This window comes from Pieris rapae, chromosome 18 (assembly GCF_905147795.1).
Source record: "Pieris rapae chromosome 18, ilPieRapa1.1, whole genome shotgun sequence".
NCBI lineage: Eukaryota > Metazoa > Arthropoda > Insecta > Lepidoptera > Pieridae > Pieris > Pieris rapae.
The window spans coordinates 6511451-6527361 of NC_059526.1; the positions used below are offsets into that span (position 1 = coordinate 6511451).

General features: G+C 33.4%; 1 protein-coding gene across 5 annotated transcripts in view; it reads left to right on the forward strand.

Moving 5' to 3' along the window:
- LOC110995540 (dihydropyrimidinase) overlaps positions 1 to 15369 on the forward strand; it is a 39076-nt gene extending 23707 nt beyond the window's left edge. For 2 of the 5 annotated variants that reach the window (XM_045632093.1, XM_045632094.1), the window contains exons 3-15: positions 5861 to 6045; positions 6329 to 6405; positions 7115 to 7312; positions 7765 to 7911; positions 8478 to 8604; positions 9539 to 9647; positions 10332 to 10480; positions 10845 to 11032; positions 11454 to 11538; positions 11888 to 12031; positions 12864 to 12995; positions 13615 to 13690; positions 14053 to 15369. In XM_045632093.1, coding sequence (XP_045488049.1) covers positions 5861 to 6045; positions 6329 to 6405; positions 7115 to 7312; positions 7765 to 7911; positions 8478 to 8604; positions 9539 to 9647; positions 10332 to 10480; positions 10845 to 11032; positions 11454 to 11538; positions 11888 to 12031; positions 12864 to 12995; positions 13615 to 13690; positions 14053 to 14080 — 1645 coding nt within the window. In that variant the 3' untranslated portion in view covers positions 14081 to 15369. Of the gene's footprint in view, positions 1 to 5860; positions 6046 to 6328; positions 6406 to 7114; positions 7313 to 7764; positions 7912 to 8477; positions 8605 to 9538; positions 9648 to 10331; positions 10481 to 10844; positions 11033 to 11453; positions 11539 to 11887; positions 12032 to 12863; positions 12996 to 13614 lie in introns of all 5 variants that reach the window. The other 3 variants (XM_045632095.1, XM_045632096.1, XM_045632097.1) reach the window with 3 other exon arrangements.
- Positions 15370 to 15911: the final 542 nt, after the last annotated feature.

The window sequence follows — 15911 nt, forward strand, 5'->3', positions numbered from 1 at the left end:
AATATGATTAAAAGCTCTATTTGACCAACGGAATACGAATGAAAGGAGATAAAAATTTTAATAACATTAATTATGCTAATTTTTATTCATAGTTTTTTTTTATAGATTCATTTCATTAAAATTCATTTTTCTTTTACTGTGTACTATTTATTTTGATCCATGTAGGTATCTAACTAAAGGCCGAAGTGTTTTTTAACAGTTGAGTAGCAAACAACAATAAATTGCACAACAGGGATTTTCATAGTTTTCATTTGTTTTATGGAATCTATGGAACTTTTACGTTTCTCTGTTCCGTGTTCAAAAATCGATTTCCCTTTCATTGCCTATTTATGCGAAGGCTTGAAAATTGCGTGTTCTCACGACAACGCATGTAAATACAAAATATTGTAATGGCTTTTCCTTTCTCTAACAAAGTAATTATAAAAAGCATAAACATATGTACATCGACAATCAACCAATCTTTCCGAACGTCTTCATCTCTTGCTTTTACCACGGAGAGTGTTTAGAGGAATTGTCAGATTATTATTTTTTAAGATCGATTTTTTTTTAATAAAATACATGTTCAAATTATCGTTTATTCGTAGAGTAGGAAAAAATATGCTTCTAAATTAACATTTACTGTCGGTTCTCAAATCAAGAACGGACGAGAAATTTGTTGCTTGGAAAAAAAATTTTTTTTTAAATATTTGTAAACATCTGCAAACATTTTTTAATTGTGCATAAGAAATCTAATGGACATACATATAAAGTCGTGCGACAGCCTTCACGATTAATGTTACCCCTTATAGCCATTTTCTATGATATGAATAATATTAAATAATAATGTGAGTGTTGTGATAAAAAGATATTTAAGTTTTCTACCAGGTAATTATACTAAATATGTTGAACTAAATGTAATATGGACCTGCTTTTTTATAGACATCTCTATTATAATCTCTTTATTATAATCGGAATATAACTAACTATAAAGGTGAATTAAACGACGAATCACTATCACTCATGTTAGGAGTACCAGTGCTGTATGTTTTAATAGCGATTCCACTTCACTAAATGATTAGGACACTCCCTAAGAAGAGTCATACTTATTCGGGAAACTATAACTTCTGTATGTCAAAATCTAATTTATTTTTGACGTATGGGAGTCGGACTTAGCGCTGTCTTGTTCCTTAATCTTACCATTAGTCCCTAACACAAGATCTTGTATTGAACTTATAGTTTTATAAATATATAACGAGAATATAAAATCGCGTGTGTGTCATAAAGTTACAATTTACAAGATTACCTCAACAACGAACACGCGATCTTGTTTAGTTCTGCTTTTAATATTATTATTTTTTTTTAATTCGAACTCATTTATTTTAAATCATTTAAATTCCTTTTTTGAAAAGTTTTCGTTTCGAATTTTTCTACCCCTATTTTTTCAATACTAACATTTGAAGAATAACTGAATTAGATATAAAAAGGTCGACGACACATCTGCAAGTCCCCCGACGTTGCAGGTTAAATCTTTAATAAAAGTGAGTTTGCTTGTTTGTTAAATGAAATGTTTGTTGAATGAAATCACTTATTGCTAAATGATTTCTTTCAGGTAAGTTAAGACATACATTAAAAACAAAAGCTTGCTATTGTTTGATGTCCGTTCAGGGTCATTTTAGACACTTCACTATGAACCAGTACTTTTCTCAGTCTCTTGAAGATACATAATTCAAATAATTTTATTCATTGATTAAATTACCAGATTTCAAAAGATCTGTATATTGTCTAGCTTTTATACGCATGCGCGTAGTAAACCCGGAAAATCAATAGCTCAGCTGATGCTGCGTCTCACGGTCTGATTTTACGCAAGTACTCGTGATAATGCGGTGAACCCACTTGACCCCTCAATGTGCTGACAATTTTTCGTCTACGAAGTACCTAGTTGTTAATAGTAATCCAGCTTTTAGCTTTCACTAACACTAACCATATGTGATGTAATTTTTGTATGAACAACTTTAGCAGAGATTTGAGGGCGTGTTTAGAACAAATGAAGATCGATATTAAATATTTTATAGTATTAAATTGTATGGAACATTCAAATCGAATTTCATTTACTGGTAACATTATTATATAAATATTGGTCTATTCAAATCATCAGCGGGAATTAGTAACTCACTTTTCGTATTGCGTGTACAAATACTTAACAATAATATCATGTTCCATATGACATCTTAAGTAACAAAGTATAATAAAATTAATTAAAAACAAAGATTTGTCCTCTATCAGCAGGAGAAAGAAAGTCCATTGGTGCACAGCCGGGAATCGAAACTACGACCTCGGGTATGAGAGTCGCACGCTGCTCAGGCCAACACTGCTCAAACTTCTGTTATAGACTATAATTTTATTCATAATATAATTCGTTAATTTTGATATTTTGCGATAAGCCTAAGGCAATGATCATCTGTAATCTATGTATTGCAGGCAGGTTTCCACCCAAGTAAACGGCTCTTAAGCTAAACATTATCTACAAGGTATATACTGAGGAAAACGTACAGTATTTGTGTACTTTATTAATAAGGAAGCGTCGCAAACAACTATTTTAAATTAAGAACACAGACGCGATTCGTTGCTCATACCGCACGCGCATCGCCGGAAGTCGCTAATGCGGTAACAAGCTGACATCCGCACCAACCCCATATATGGGCTGTCAATTTTGACATTCAAGTGTCACAATGACATTGTATTTGAATATAATAACAAATTGGGGACAGACGTTTAAAGCAAGTAAATATTTAACAGGGAATTTCTCTTTGAAAAATATAATTTTATCTGTTTACCAAATAGGTAAACGTAGATATTATATGTTTTGAACAAATAATTAATTATATTAGATATTTGTTCAATTAAGTTGTTTTTATCAGGTATGAATGTTGTCACTCAATATTTGTTATTGTAGTCTGTTAAAGAATAGTTGTCAAAATTCCTATCCCAGCATGCGTGAATTAAATTAAAAAAGTCTCAGTTTACTAAAAATAATACATTTCTCGCATCAAACGTTCTTTCTTCATACTGTTATTTTTAAATTGATTGACGCAGTAGCTATTAAATATAACACACTTTCCCCATACATCCATCATCTGCCATAATTTATAGCTTTCATCTCATCTTATAAATAAGATAACATATTCTTTCTATCAGGAGGGTATTTAATGTAGAAAACAAATCGATAGACGATCTATCTAGTCCTTCGCATCCAAGCACCCGAAGGGAAAAAGCAGGTGAGGTAAGCACGCAATATCCCGATCCATCAAAGTTACATCAGGTGATGTGGTCTGCATGCCTCCACTAAAAATGCTATATATTTTAATAAATAAAAAACTTGTGTGTTACTGGTACATACATTAGAAGTTATACTTCTTTGGCGTAACAAGGTAAAATGTTTTCAAAAATTTTATCTTTTGCTTTTCTACGTTTATAGAAAAAACGACACTAACAATAGAAAAAACTAAAATACTAATTATAGCTAACATCAGGGTGTCGTTTTATTGTCACGGTGTGCGCGTCGTAAAAATTTACTCTTATCATTTTTCTAATTGTTCCCATAATTATTCCAGTGTTAACACTAAAATAGTGGCTATCTCAGGAATTAATTTTTAATGCCATATGCAACAATTTTTATTTATTTATTTTTCATTCTTCCCCACGTCAGGAGCACTAAATACAAGGTTATTATATTCTATGATACTTAACTATTACTGTGTTTGTAAAACACAGACATTTTCTATGTTTGTTGCGTGATCATCTTTTATAAATAGGCCTGTTGGTGATCAGCCTGACATGCCAACGATATTTGGTTTTAAGATATTTCCTCACGACGATGTTTTCATTCAGCCTACATGCGCGTATTAAATGCGCACATTTTCTATGTCGCTGGATACGAACGCACGAGCTCAGGTTTGATAGGCTCGGTTCACGCCACTAGGCCAAAGTAGCAATCATCATCAACTTAATGTTACCATTGAGTATTTATATACTAGGGCAAATAATATAAACGACCAAACTCTTCTGCTAATATTATAAAGTAATTACTTTCAAATAACTCTATACTAAACATAAAGGATATATTTATAAATCAGTGTTTAAAGATCATTAATTTTAATTGCTTTTTTATGGCTATTATAAAATAGTCGTATTTATGGGCAATGAGAAACAAGTGACAGTAGTCATTAATCATAGTACAAGCTATTTATATCATTAACTGGATTGTTCTTGTTTTGACATTTTTATTGTTAAACTGCTGTGAATTTTTTTTATTCATAGACTAATAAAATACCTGTGTCATAAAAGAATATGAGTGTATGCATCAGAAACGATTGAAAAAAGTTTTTAATACAGTTGCTTAAAAAGTGGCATATTGAAGGGAGGTATAGCGTTCGGGATGTGGGCTACACACTCGTGCTTTTTCCCTTCCTTTCCTGCACTCGTGCGTTTTCTTTTCCAACTGTCAAAACAATGTGTGTTAAAAAGAAAAAACCAACCACGAAGACGAACAAATGTCAACCCTCACCTTGGGCTGCGCCTCGGCTCGGGTAGACATTTGTCGGAACTCTTTGCAATGACAGGCTTTCCGCACTTGTAATGAAATATACTATTGTATCTCTATGCCGATATAAAGAACTAATTATAAATATTTGGCATGTACCTAAATCCCACAAAAGTCCCACACATTATAGTATAACAATAATATCATTAGGGCGATTCCCGCATAATTTCATGGGGCCAAACATTCTATTGACCCTATTAATATTTTTTAAATTCCCTTAATTATATTGTTTGGTAATAAATCACGCCCAAACGATTCGTGACTCAGCAATGTTAAATAAAGTGAATTCGTTCCAGTGAGTTATGAAAAGAATTTGATAATTAAGTGAAATAAATTACTTAATAGTTTGCAAATTAATCGTTATAATTAGGGGCGTTTTTTACTATATTATAAAGTTTTTTCCTATTCAATCTGTTAGGCCATGGTGTCAAGATAGTGGATAGGTCGTGAGCTCCAGCAATCTTTGTAATTCTACTTGCAACGCCCTCTACCTTAAGGCTTTGGAGTATATATATTAAATATGTATACCGCGCGTATCGTACCGATGTTGATGATTCCAGTTGCCAATTGACATAAATTATTATAGATTGGTGATAAAAACGCAAGTTCAGAATTTTACATCGGGAGCTCATAACGTAGGTATATGACGAGAGAACTTTCAGTTATTATCTACCGCAGATAATAAATGGTACCCTAATGTTAACCAACATAAAAAGTAAATTAAAAAACTATATTTATCTTAATTTGTCGCTCGCCTAAACAAGACTGCTAAGGTTACATTTATACAAACTACAGCGGTTTTCTAATGTAACAGATCATAATTTTATTATATTATTTTGTATACAAATAGATTTAGAAAAAAATAATTATTTATAAATGTTATAAAAACGTTGTGGAAAAGAAAACTTGGCGATTAAAATAGTGGCGGAGAGTTTATTGCCAGTTCTTCTCTTCCGTTCTACGTCCTTGAGAACTGGCAGAAAATGTAAAATTAGCAGCATTTAATGTATATTTCTTTTTTTGACGTTCATAAGTGTACACTATGTTATCTATATGAATAAATGATTTTGATTTGATTTGTCTTCTTTGCCGATGAGTAGGGATGCCTACAGGTTCGAATTTAATGACGTGGGTTAAGTGATACCTTGATGATACGGTTCCAAAATAAACGTATTTTATTTTTATTTTATTTTATGCAACATAAAGTATGTTTGTTTATACACACAGCACTTAGAGGCGCAAACTTTTTTTGTAATGAAAATACTTAATTGTATTTTTCAGACAAGTCGGCCGTAATCTAATAATTCCTGGGGGCACCCGTATTATCGATGCGACTGGAAAGCTGGTGATGCCAGGGGGTATCGACCCCCACACTCATTTGGAACTGGAGATGATGGGAGCTAAAACTGCTGATGACTTCTACAAGGGTACTAAGGCTGCGGTAGCTGGTGGCACTACTACCGTCAGTAAGTATTTTCTATAGAACTTGGAAATTATTTTTATGTTTATTGTATCTATTTATATCTATTGGAAGATTTTGAAGACGGCTAACTTAATTCTGGGGAAGTCTGAAGTCAGCAAATGTTCCAATGCTATGCGGCTACTAAAAACTAACGTAACGTTAAATAGTTCTAACAACAGTTAGTTTACGTATCAAATATATATTTATTGTATTACAGTGTACTCCAGCCATATTTTTACTATGTATTTTTATTATAAAATTATGTAATTTAACACTTTTATTTTCAGTTGATTTCGTGCTTCCAAATAAGGGTCAGTCCTTACTGGAAGCTTATGCCAATTGGAGACAAAAGGCTGACAATAAAGTAAGTAGTATTGTCTTTTTATTTAATATAATAGGGGGGCAAACGAGCCTACGGGTCGCCCAAAAAGGCAGTCATCGCAACCCATAGATACCGATTTTTAGTGGGTGCGTTGCCGGCCTTCAAGGGAGGAGTACGCTCGAATTTTGAATAGTTGGAGGTATCTCTCGGGGAAGACTCCCATCGGTCGACTTCACAGATCCTAGCGATCTGTGAAGTCGACTCCCTTCAGTCCTCTCCACTTCACAAAAGCGTTAAAAAAGCATCGTAAAGTACCATTTTCTCTCTGTATTGATTCTAATTCGTTGAGCGTGGAAATCACTAGCTTTATCCTTAATATCTAGCATGCGCCAACATAAATCGTTAATTAGCTCACTTGAACCAAGCCCAAGACTCCAAAGGGAAGAAAGTCAAAGTTGGAATAATTAAAATTATATTAAAGGCCTGTTTCACAATGTTTGGATAAAGTGCCAAATAGCTGTGCAACACATAAATTATTCGAAAGATAAAAGTTCCGAATAAGATACTTGGCATTTCATGACAAATAGCGCTATCTGACAGTCGTGAAACGCAAAAATACTGTTTATCCTACAAATAAATAACAAATAGCTTATTTGGAACTTATCCGGACATTGTGAAACTGGCCCTAAATGTCTTTAAAATATACTCTTCCCGATAAAATCTTACAACAGCAATATTTGTTGTAACACAGGTATGTTGTGACTACGCCCTCCACGTAGGTGTGACTTGGTGGTCTCCATCAGTCAAGAAAGAGATGGAACAGCTGGTGGCCGAACATGGAGTGAACTCCTTCAAGATGTTCATGGCATATAAGGACGCTTGGATGCTGGAGGACTACGATCTCATGGTTGCCATGGAAACCTGTGCTGAGCTGAGGGCGTTGGCTCAGGTATATATAATAGTATTCAATCTTATGCAAGTTTTACTTGATACTGAATATATTTATGTAATTTAATTTTGAGTGAATCATTTACATATAAAAGGTAAAATTTTATATGTAAACTATCTGAAACGTCGTTTTGCCATGGATATTATTTCTAGGAAATATTTTTTCGTTCAATTCAAATAACTTTCTACTACAATAGAGGTTGATCGCATAGTGGTGAAAATTAAGAGTTGTTTGTATTTCTGTATATTGTATCATAAAAAATTATCTTATATTATATTATATTATTATATTATATTATATAATATATTATATTATTATCATAAAAAGAGAAGAATCCACCGAAAAGATAAAACTAACTTCGGTACAGCCGATGAGTTATAAGTAATGTAACTGAAACGACTATTTTTTATATATTTAGATGACATACTATCATTTTCAATATGTATTTACAGGTGCACGCAGAAAATGGCAACATTATAGCTCGAAACACCGAGAAGCTCCTTGAGGCTGGAGTTACAGGACCAGAAGGTCACCAGCTCTCACGTGATGAGGAAGTGGAAGCCGAAGCCGTGAACAGGGCCTGTGTGATCGCCAACCAGGTATTTTATAATTAACTTATATATAAATAAATTGATCAGAAATGAATTAGGCGAAATTAATAATAACAATACTTTTTTATAGAAATATATTCTTCTAATATTGTTCTTTACTGTGTTTTAAATATATGAATGTGCAAGTGTTAATTTGCTGTTTCCGGGAATCAAACACGACCCAAGGGTTGATAGGCGTGCGAATAGGCCTTTATATTATGCCTTTTTGTATCTGCCATTAATATATATTTTTTTCTGTTTTAGTTTGAGTTTTTAAACATTTTGATGTTTTAGTTTGAGTTTTTAAACATTTTGGTAAATTATTTATGACGAGTTCTTTGGAACAATTTCTTCTGATGATTTATCTGCTTTTTGATCTTGATGTTTCTGTAACGAAATAGAACTTTATAATGAAAAAGTTAGGACAAAATTTCCTTTCACTTCGTTCACATCAAAGTTAATCGTGCACCATTCTTATTTCGTTAACAATGTTAATATAAGTCGATTCATAAATAAAAATTTTAAAAATATATATTTTGTCAACATTCAAAAATTCAATAAAAATATTTCTTCAGGCAAATTCTCCTCTTTACATCGTTCACATGATGTCCAAGAGCGCCGTAAAGGCTCTACGAAACGCGCGTACACGCCAACGACCCCCCGTATACGGTGAAACCTTGGCCGCTGCAGTTGGTACTGACGGTGAGTTCATTTTATATTGGACTATTTTTTAACTCAAATTTACAGTCAAGCAGGTATACCAAAGGAAGATAGTTCATATAAAAAGATTAAAAGTCTCAAAAAGAGATCAATTTCTATGTATTGTATATTGCTGGAATTGAATATTACGTCTGGAAGTCTTCCATGCTTCACTAAACATTTTATACATGTGGAACCCATTTCCAGATGATCCCTGGAAAATACGACCTCCAATTGTTTTACAATAGATTGGAGCACCCACTAATAAATAAATCAACGCACCCACTGACAAATTGGTGTCAAAAACACTATCAAGTTTGGGACAAACTGTCATATCGATATGATCCTTTTAAGCCATGAAATATGTAAATAATTATATCTTCAACAAGTTGTTTAAAAGCATTTCTCTCTTATTATTACGTAATAGACTTGGGAACTTGTTAGACTTAAAATGAATAATAATAAATAATTAATACATACATAAATTTCTGTGTTAATCGAAAAATTATTTATTTCCAATCATATTTTTTTGTAAATTTTCATATATCGTATAGAGCCGAAATTTATTATCTATATTAACTATGTATATAAATGTTGATTTAAAAAAAAATTCAAGGATTGTTTTTATCTATTTTTTGCATCAGTCACATATCCACCACCGCAAAAAAACAATTTTTTTTTACCGTTCAGCTGTATACCACTGACAGCGCCATCTGCCGACACATGAGAAACAACTGTATGTTTCATGTTCCCGTGTCGGCAAACCAGATAGTCTTTATCTACTCAGACACTTGAAACACAAAAAATATTATATATCCACAAGTATTTCAAATTTAAATTAATATGAAATTGTTTTGTTTCTCATTTCTCAACTATTCAATCACAATGCGGGTACAGCTTGTATACTAGTATACAGTAGTAGTACATAATATTGCAGGTACCCATTACAAGAACGCTTGCTTCCGTCATGCGGCCGCTCACGTCTTATCTCCACCTCTGAGACCTGATCCTTCCACTCCTGATGCCATCGTACAGGCGCTCGCTGAGTAAGTATAACACCAATATACGTATATATATATATTTTTTTTTTTTTTAACTTCACAGGTTTTCTGTCAATATTTTTCACAGATAAAAAAAATAACTTTTCTGTTGAATTATTCATGTTCTGACGTCTTCGGAGCGGACAAATTTTCTGAATAATATTTTTTTTCTTTCTTAATAATAATTCTAATTTGTAACACACTTAACATCGCTATGTGGAACCAGCTGCCCACTGAAGTATTTCCGAAACAATTCGACTTAGGGTCCTTCAAGAAAAGAGCGTACCAATTCTTAAAAGGCCGGCAACCCGCTCGCGCGCCCTCTGGCATTGAAAGTCCATGGGCGGCGGTAACACTTAACGTTAGGTGAGCCTCTTGCCCGTTTGCCCGTTCTATAAAAAAAACATGTTAAATGTGTTATAAATTTAGATAATGGAATACGTAAAACTTATATTTTTTTTTATTTATTATGCCAGTGGCTCTATATCCCCAAGTCTTGCTCACAGATTTTGTATGCAGAAGGCTGATCATCATCTGCCTGGTAGATGACCAACCTTCTATGCCAATTGGCATTCACACAGTCAACTTTTTTCCAAACGCACAGCCGATATTACTAGTAATTATTGACGCGCATTAATCTTAAAAATAAACTAAAATAATTTAATAAAGTTAAAAACTTGTGTATTTTAGTGACGACCTCCAACTAATCGGCAGTGATAACTGCACTTTCAATGAGAAAGAGAAAGAGTTGGGCAAAACCAATTTCACCAAAATCCCAAATGGTGTGAATGGTGTGGAAGATCGAATGGCCATTTTGTGGCAGAAGGCTGTTAATACAGGTAAAGTGACGCCGACTAAATTTTAACATCTTTTCTGTTGACGTTTATATAACGTCGAGACTTTATTAATAGAGGTACAAACTACATTTATACCTCTATTAATAATGTCTCGATTTGGTCTGATTTGTATTTATATATATTATTGGCAGAGTTTGGTGGTAATTGAATAATTATTTACGGGTTTAATTAGTTGTACTGCTAAAATAGCAGGATTATAATTGGTGCAATTTATCGAAGTTATCCAAAAATAAGTGACAGATTATACAGTATATAACCCATAGTAGGGTAGATCGCAAAAAAACCATAGACTACAATACATAGAAAGTAGAAGGCGCTATTTTTATTTCTAACATATATGTTATAGGTATAATGGACCCATGCCGCTTCGTGTCGGTGACGAGCACGACCGCGGCCCGTATCTTCAACTTGTGGCCCCAAAAGGGGCGAATTGCGGTCAACAGTGATGCTGATGTGGTCGTTTGGGACCCGAGATTGGAGAGAACCATTTCTGCTGCTACGCACCATCATGCCGTTGATTTTAATATATTTGAGGTACGGTAATTTAAATTGTATAGGCAAAAGATGTGTGTTTGTTATTAATCTTAAACGGCTGGACCGTTTTTGATTTAATTTATTTTAGATTTACAATTAGATGTTTTAGATGTTAGATTCATTGGTATTTTGTATATACGATTTTGTTTTCAAAATGTACTGTTATTGAGCGGTCGCCCTTTTAAAGTGTTAGTTTTATACTGTATTTAACTTTACATATAGATGTCGCTTTTCCCAATTTCATGTTTCAAAATAATTAAAGGTAAAATAAAATATAGTTAATACTAAAATAATGACTTATAAAAGCAAGGGGCGATTGTTAAGTGATACCGCCCATGGACACTCACATTGTCAGAATCTCCCAAATGCGTTGCCGGCTTTTTAAACTGTGCTAATGTTGCCAACATTAAATTATTTTTAGGGTCAACACGTAGTGGGCAGTCCTCAGTACGTAATAGTGAACGGACGAGTGTGCTTGGACGACGGGAACCTCAGAGTCGTTGAAGGTGAGAAAGAAAACTATTCAAATTGGGGTATGGGGCATTTTCATTTATTTATGATCCTGGTTGCGATGCGGAAGCCGACCGATACAATCGTTGTGTTGATTTTTTTAATTATAAAAAAAGGTTTTTGAACTTACTTTGATTTCAAGTAGACAAATACTTTTTAAACTATTTTAACAGACTTCAGCAACGGTCAATTATATTATATTGGTATTGTTAAAATTTGATATAAACAATTTAAGCCTAGTTGTGGTCAAATTTCATCAAAATCGGCTCAGTAGTTTATATATCACGCATTTCTGTGTACAAATAGTTTAATAATTAAGTACTTAAATTGGCGATTATCGACCAGGTCTGGGTAAATACCTGAAGACTCCACCCAACTGCCCATACATCTATGGAGAAGAGAGATCCCGCTCACCACAGAGGAAGAACCTCGACATTCCAGTCACACCCTCGAACATCACCAACGGGACACCTACGCATGACTCACATGGTAACACTTATTTATTTAATTACTAGCGGACCCGACAGACGTTGTCCTGTCTACACGTCTTTAATTTGAAAATTTCAAACTTTTTTTAATAAGCTAAAACATTCTGGACCATTTTGATGAAAATTATTATTCAAATGTTATGACAATATCTAACGATCCAGCACATGGTCTACAATAACACAATGATAACAAAACTTTTTTTTAATTTGATCGCAGCGCTAACTGTCGGGACAGACTAAAATTAAAATTCACACACAAAAAATTTCTTCAAAATAGGTCCAGTCGTTTGAGAGAAGTTCAGTGACATACACACTCACAGAAGAATTATATATATATATATAAAGATTAGTAATTTTGCAGATATGGTATATACATATTATAAAATCACTAAGACAATACAGAAAGTTAAAGCAGATTACATAGATAAATTATATATATATATATGAAACAGAAAACAAAGATATTAATAGATAAAGATACATTAAAAAAAACTAAAGTAAACTGAAATGTAACACTTGAAACAAATAATAATTAATATTTCAAATTACTACTTGAAATAAAATCTCTTTCTCTTTTGAACGTTAAATAAAATATAAAGATTATTCTAGTTGTCCCTTCCAAAAGGTTTGTGTGGAGAAGAATGGGCAAGAAACTCCACACTTGATCTTTTAAAATAGAATTTACAATATTTGTATACTTTATTGAAATCCTAAATTAAATTTAACTAAGCCTGATATTTATTTAAAATAGTCTCTTCCTAAGCTGACGTAACTCGACCTTGCCTTTACGCATTCCTTCATACTAAGAGTAATATATTTATAAATATAATCAGCAGAGCTGAGCGTAGTCCAGAAGCAGCTGGAGGGCATGTCGGTGACGTCATCGGGCTGCAGCACTCCCACGGGACGCAAGATGCGGGAGCCGACGCAGAGGAACCTGCAGAACTCCACCTTCTCTATCAGCCGTTAGTAACTAGTTTTCTTCTAAGCCACAATATACCAAAAAATTAAACAGTTCAAATAGGCGAGTTGATCAGCCTGTGCCTGACACGGTCTAAAATGATTTCCTTCACAATACAAGAGTTGTTCTCAAAAAGACCATTGGTGCCAGTCGGATTATGAACCTACAAGCTCAGGTGCTCTTCTTCAGGGTGGTCCCCATCTAAAGCCTAGACTAGCCCAGCTTGACACATAAATAAGTGTTTTTTTCAATACAATCTCTGAACTCCACTCGAACATGATCTATGGAACAGATACTTTATTTATAAAAGTTTTCAACGCTTGGCACACATGCGTACAAAACAAATAACACACAATTTTAATGTTACAAACAGTTAACACAACATATCATACACGAAGATATAAAAAAAACTAAAGAGAAGCGAGTATATCCAGACGTAGTTTGTAGATCAGAATGCTCAATCTGGATATCGGTGAGTTTTGACCAGAACGCGGTCTTCTGAAAGGTAGAAATGGGATGATGGGGTGCCTGTGGGTATCTAGAGGGTACAAGAAATCTGAATTTAGTTGAGACAATTAACCTGATTAAATATCTTAAATGCACAAATTAATTAAAATTTTCAGAGGAAATGGAAGGCCTCAATACGAAGACATCTGTCCGCGTGCGAAACCCGCCCGGCGGGAAATCCTCGGGACTCTGGTAAAAACCGGTTTTAACTGGAAATCACCGCGCATAACCGGTTCAAACCGGCTCAGTGCTTCGCGGGACGCTTTTGCTTGTGAAAATATATTTTGGGACGCACTGCGCCTACGCACTCACGGGGGTGCTTTAGCTTAACACTTTTTGATCTATTTATAAATGACGAAATTGTTTTTTGACAAATTTGTGTTTCAAAGCTTATTGCTAGTTATAGTTTATTTAAAAATTCATTTCAAAGCATCATCTTTATCGGAGCTGGCTAAATTAGCTTACTTTTATATATGATAAAAAATATGGTATTATTATTTATGCTGCTTTATAAGTTAAAGAACTAATAAAAGTAAGTATTACTAAATTTTCAGCCTTCCTGGTGGTTTAGATGGGATGTAATACCTGTATTCATTGCCTCATATTAAACTTTATGTAATTTAATTTATAAGGTTCGCGGCTTAAGTGTATTCATGAATAGCTTTGATATGTAAACTGGTTTAAATATATGGCAGCTACGACGTATTAAAAAAAATATTTTTTCACAAGCGAAGTGTATGTAATCGTGATATGTGTTTGTATGGTTATGAACGTTTTCATTATTTTTATATGCCCAATCTGTTTAGATGATATTTTTATGTTTTGGGTCCCTATTCCCATATGGACTGAGTTAGGAAAGTATGTTATTAGCAATTTGTCTATGGCCAAATATGGCTTGCTTTTAGTGTTACCAGTCAAATTGTTTTCAAGAAATTTCGCAAAAATCTTTGTATCTCATGACGCACTCTGACTAGATATATGACATCTTAATGACAGATGTCATAAATTGACGTGTCAGATTAAAACAGATAAGAAATGTGTGCCCTCATACCCCATTGGGGGCAAAAGTTGCGAAAATATATTATGGACGAATCATAAACGTGCATATTGTATTTGTTTAATGTATGCATTTAACTATGAAGAAACCAATTTATGTCAAAATAGTTTGTTGGTACCAATTATCACCAATTTGGCTGCTTTTTTATTCAATTATTTATATAATATTCTGTTGTTTAGGTACAATATTGTATCGTTTACTTATAACATGAATAAAACTGATGCAAAATATACATATATGTATATATATATTTTTTTCAATTGTTATTGTACTTTCGCTATTTAGTGCTCCATATAACACAAATATTCACTGAAATGACCAAAGTAGGACTTGCTACCAATATAGTAAGATAGATATAATTTTTTGTTATAATAAATCCTCAAATAGCTAAATTTATTGCTTTGCAGCGCCATCTATATTTTAAATGTTAAAACTTCCGCAAATTAGAACCAGCGCCATCTATTATCAAAGAAAAGATAAATAAAGTGGGTAGGCCTTTTGGTACAATTATATAATAGGAAACGGCAATGCATTTTACGCTTATAAAATATCTGTCATGTCTAATCATACGCTCTTCATACTCGCAGCAGACGGTGCCAACATTGCCCAACCGTCTTTATTTATCTATTTCGTGTAACTAATAATATGAATGGCGCTTGCAAATTTAGAGCAATAATAAACAAATTAGTACAAATTAATTCATCTTATACCACCCTTAACCTAGTCTTTGTCCTCACAATTTTATAGCATATACAACTTTTCTAATTATAATTGTCTGTTCTTTATTATGCATTGTAAAATAAACAATGTAATCGTAATACCTGTGTTTCCTTTAATAATCCTTCACTTACGTTAAACTTCGATAATTTTGTCTGGTACGTCCATACTAATACATAGTTATATTATGGAGCGTTACGTAACGTAACGAACGTGAGGGGTGGGGGGGGATTTGGAACTCGATACGCAGCATTCTTTTAAATCATATGAACGCAGCTAACACAATGACAAAGGTATTTTAGCGACTTTCCAGTAATTATTCCATATAATAGCGACTTTTAGAGTAGGGAGAGAAAAGAGGAGGGGGTCTAGGGGGTACATAAAGAAATTACTGCGTGTTACAGGGGGCTGTAAACAATTCTGTATCGTAATAATTAGCTCCGCTAACAACGCATAGATTTTCCATTTCTATAATTTAAGATTTGCCTTTAATACTTATTTTCGTATTCACGAAGCGCCGAAACACTTCTACTACTAGAGAGTAGAAAAAAATAAAGTTGCCATAATCGACGCATTATAAAATGAGGCTTCGGGTTAAAAATCATATTTATCTGTCTGTCTAGCTCGTACTTACAGGTA